We start from the raw sequence: 4,897 nt of genomic DNA, 5'->3' as shown, positions 1-4,897 counted from the left end.
ATTTGTCTTCTGTTTGATCTTTCGTTGTTATCGTTCATATGTCTCTTGGATAGATAAAATCCTTTAGTATTATATAGATAGATTGCTCTCAACTGACTTCTATAAGACGTATTGGCATAAAGTTGGCGACTCTGTGATTAATGCTACCAGTTGTTTTTTTCACTTCCAAAATGTTAAAAGAAACAAACCATGGTTACATATCATTAATCCCAAAAGTGGATGATCCCATATCAATCAACCATTTCTTCTAAATACTACTTATAAAATAATCACAAAGTTAATAGATAACAGAATCAAACCGGAACTGAACAAGCTCGTTCATCCTCTACAAGGTACGTTCGTGGAAGGCAGAGCAATTTCGGGTAATATACTACTAGCTCATGAAATTTTTCATTCATTTCATAAGAAAACTAAAGGGAAAGACAGATGAATGGTTATAAAACTAGATATGAAAATAGCTTATGACTGTTTTGTTGGAGCTTCACTAAGATGATGTTAGTTAAGCTTGGTTTCCATTGTAACATTGTTAAACTAATCATGTCATGCATCATGACATCGTCATCATCGGTATTAATAAATAATGATCCTTGTTCTCAACATGCTCCTAGCTACGGAATTTGCTAGGGTGATCTGATGGCTCCTTACATCTTTGTGTTGGCTATGGAATACACAGATAGAACTTTACATAGGAGGCACATAGACCAAATGGTAAGGTACGTAGAATAAAATTAACAACTAATGACACGACAATTCCTTTCCTAACCTTTGCAGATGACACATTAGTTTTAGCTAAAGCAAACATGGAGCTGATAAACTTCATTAATTAATTTTTAACTAAATTTAACAAAGTGACAGGGCTATTGATCAACTTGCATAAAAGCTCAATACAATTATCTAACAACATTAAGCGGGACAAATTAATTAATATAGCTAGTGTGTTACACATCCCACTTATTGAAGGCTGGAAAAGTACTTAGGAATTGCAATTGTAAAAGGAAGAGTCACTGAACCATATTCGAAGAAGCAATCACCTCTTTAAAAAAACAGTTAAGTAAGTAGAAGGCCAATTCACTTTCAGATGCGGGAAGATCCATTTTGATTAGTGCAAACCTATAATTATCCAAGACTAATTTCCTTATGCAAAGTTTCCTACTTCCGTCAAGTGTCCTTAAGAATAATATTAATATGAGTTTTTTTGGAATAAAATGGACACGAGAGGGTTCCACCAGCCCATTAGTTGGGTCAGGATCTGTCATCCAAAAGACCTTGGGGGGATGAATCTTAGGACAGCCCTGGATACCACTATATCTCTCGAGATGAAACTTTTATAGAAGCTAGTTGCAAGTCCGAATAACATGTGGGTTAGGATTATCTCGGAAAAGTGTATCAAGAACGATTCATTATTCTCAATACCCAAAGTTTGGGCCTATTGTCAGTTCTCAAGACTTATGTCACTTATAGATGAATTTAAGAATCATATTAGATTGCAAGCAAGGAATGACGAAAGTATTAGTTTCTGGCTTGACACCTGGGTAGGTAATGATAATCTCTCTAAAACCCTTTAATGCTTAGGAAATGATGATATAATTGCAGCGTACATTGATAGTCGAAGAAACAAGGATATATCAAGCCTTAGTCAAGTGTTACCTAGCCATATAATAGCAGAGATCCAAAAGGTTTATATTCCTCGCCAGAGTATAACAAATCGAATGATTTGGATTGAGTCAAACAGTAAGAAATTCTCAGTCAAAAAGACATTTGGAGGATTGTGAAAGCCAAGTACATTACACGTCAACAAAACGACCTATTTTCCTAGATATGGAAAAAGAAACTGCAACCTAAAATCAAAAACTTTCTCTGGATAACCTGTAGTAATGCTTTGTCAACAACAAAACGTCTTAATAAGGTTTTCAATAGAGTTCCGAACCAATGTTCCATGTGTAAGGAACAAAATCAAGATAATATGCACTTCTTCTTCCACTGCAATTATGCAAACAGAATGCTGACACGTGTTCATTTACGAGCAACCCTACCTACTACGAATGGCTCATCCTTTCTTAAATGGATGACGAAGTGCATAGTAAAGAGCATTTTGACCTACTGTGAATTGTCTGGTAGCACATCTGGACACATAGAAGCAATATTATTTTCTGCAATGTTGATCCAAACTCGTTGATTGCTAATGTGATAGTTGCAGCTGTTAGAGCGTGGAACATTCAGAATATGGATGCGGAGTCTCGGAAAAGGAATCCACAAATTAGTGTGCGTTGGGAAAAGCCTATTGATGAATTTTGCAAATTAAACTTTGATGCTTCAGTGAGATCTACTGGACTATGTGGGCTTGGGATCATTATTGGGGATAGGAGAGGCAGAACTATATCAGTAGAGAGAGATAGTACAAAGACGATTTCAGTCCTATAAGAGGAAGCTAAGGTCCTTCCTATTGGGGTGCGTTGTGCCATTCACCGTAATATTAAACATACTGTTATTGGTGATGACAATTTTGTGGTTGTTAATAGTTTTCAAGGTAAGTGAGATACACCATGGGAGGTTTTCTTGATCATCAAGGAAGTTAGAAACCTATTCTAGTCATTTACAAGAAGTGCAGATCACTCACTGCTTTAAAGAGATAAATCGGGCAGCGGATTTTCTTTCAAAGAATGATATTCCTTGATCGTCGGAAAAAAAACTAGTCTCGAACTATGATAAAAGAATAAGCAAAAAACTTTTTTGAAAGGACAAATATGTGAATCAACCATATGCTGCTGGAGCGAGTATATTGGGCCCATATCTTCTACTTGGGCCAGCATAACAAATATAGATTTGATCCACAAAGCTCAAACAAGGAAAAACAATAGTGAACATTCAGATTCAGATCACGCAAGAAGCACACGGAATGCACCACTCGACATAGAATCTCTCTCTTTCTTACTCCCTCCGTTCTTCGGTAAACTGAAAACGCCTTTACCATCAACCCTAAGCAAAGATCTCTTCTTAACTACTCAACTTCTTTCTTAATTGATCTTCACTCCCTTTCTCCAACTAACCGACGATTCTGGATCTACTCTGGTACGCCTTCTCTCCCAACTCAATTGCTGTTTTCATTTTCTTCCCCTAGTGGTTCGTCGCTGCTTCAATTGGATCTGGTTTCTGCTTCGCTTTTTGATTGTTTTGCGAATAGTTTAGGTTACTTCAGGCGTTTAAAATAGGTTTGGCTTATGAGCTTACTTTCTTCTTTTCATGTTTAATTTGTTCGCCTTGCGCTTTCTTTATTCCTTTTTCCAGTGCTTTTAGCTTACAGGTTTGTAATATGGAGTCCTACTCAGTAATTTCTGTCTTCAAATTCTGGCTGACCATAATCTGCATGCTAAAGACTCAATTCGCTTATAGATATCATCTTGCCTTCCAATGAAATGTAGATATTTTGCATTTGGTGGTCGGATCTGAGTTTTAAGCAGTTGCTTCTTCTATTGCTTTAGAGTTTATGAATTTCGTCTTCTTGCGTAGTTATTCTGTTTATGTTGCTTGGATCTGAGCTCTTAACTGTTCTCTAAACAAGTAGTTTTCTGTCTGTAGACTCATGCTTGGAAAAGGAAAAGAACAGTAGATTGGCATTGCGAAAGCTCACCATTTTTTAAGATCCTTGTTGTGTTTAGTTCAATGGCGCCAATCGGTCAAGCATTTTTATGCTTGATCCTCTTTGCCAACATCTGCCATGGCTTTTACTTGCCTGGAACATACATGCACACATACTCAAACAACGATGAGATATATGCCAAAGTTAATTCTCTGACATCCATAGAAACCGAGCTTCCCTACAACTACTACAGCCTCCCATACTGTCAGCCACAAGGCGGCGTCAAGAAGAGCGCTGAGAATATCGGAGAGCTTCTCATGGGAGATCAGATCGACAACTCACCATACCGGTTCAAGATGAACGTCAACGAAACAGTTTTCCTATGTGTCAGAGGTCCATTAACTGCAGACGAAGCCAAGCTTCTAAAACAAAGAACTCACGATCTATACCAAGTCAACATGATGCTTGATAACCTCCCTGTCATGAGATTCTCAAAGCAAAACGGTGTCACCATCCAGTGGACCGGCTTCCCAGTTGGATACACACCTCAAAACAGCAACGATGATTACATCATCAATCACCTCAAATTCAGAGTTCTGATTCATGAATATGAAGGAAGCGGCATGGAGATCATAGGTACAGGCGAAGAAGGTACATTAGGTGTTGTCACAAAGAGTGACAAAACATCAGGATACGAAATCGTTGGGTTTGAGGTTGTCCCTTGCAGTGTCAAACACGACCCTGAAGAAATGTCCAAACTCCACATGTACGAAAACACTAAACCAATCAACTGCCCCGGAAGCCTCGAGAAATCACAGGTAATCAAAGAAAACGAGAGAATCGCATTCACATACGAAGTTGAGTTTGTTAAAAGTGATATCAGATGGCCTTCGCGTTGGGACGCGTACTTAAAAATGGAAGGTTCCAGAGTCCATTGGTTCTCAATCCTCAACTCTCTCATGGTCATCTTCTTCCTAGCAGGAATCGTATTTGTAATATTCCTACGAACTGTAAGAAGAGATCTCACACGATACGAAGAGCTCGATAAAGAAGCTCAAGCGCAAATGAACGAAGAGCTTTCAGGCTGGAAGCTAGTAGTCGGCGATGTATTCAGAGAACCTGAATGCTCTAAGCTTCTATGTGTAATGGTTGGCGACGGCGTTCAGATCACAGGAATGGCGGTTGTAACAATCATTTTCGCCGCTTTAGGTTTCATGTCACCAGCTTCAAGAGGTATGCTTTTAACAGGCATGATTCTGCTCTATCTTTTTCTGGGTATCGCCGCTGGATATGTAGCTGTTCGGTTATGGAGAACCATTA

At 38.5% G+C, this 4,897-nt stretch overlaps 1 protein-coding gene across 1 annotated transcript; it reads left to right on the top strand.

Moving 5' to 3' along the window:
* Window positions 1–3,310: 3,310 nt before the first annotated feature.
* Window positions 3,311–4,893, top strand: LOC141248733 (uncharacterized; the record flags this gene model as incomplete). The annotated part of the gene is made up of 2 exons (XM_073669422.1): window positions 3,311–3,325; window positions 3,577–4,893. Coding segments are annotated over exons 1-2 (1,332 nt in total), but the record flags the coding sequence as incomplete, so codon positions are not given.
* Between the last annotated feature and the right edge of the window lie 4 nt (window positions 4,894–4,897).

This window comes from Phyllobates terribilis, unplaced genomic scaffold, assembly GCF_046119375.1.
Source record: "Phyllobates terribilis strain yellow unplaced genomic scaffold, ASM4611937v1 Scaffold_3943__1_contigs__length_67524, whole genome shotgun sequence".
In the NCBI taxonomy this organism is placed as follows: Eukaryota; Metazoa; Chordata; class Amphibia; order Anura; family Dendrobatidae; genus Phyllobates; species Phyllobates terribilis.
The sequence above is the reverse complement of the archived record's forward strand: the minus strand, read 5'-3'. Positions and strand labels throughout refer to the sequence as shown.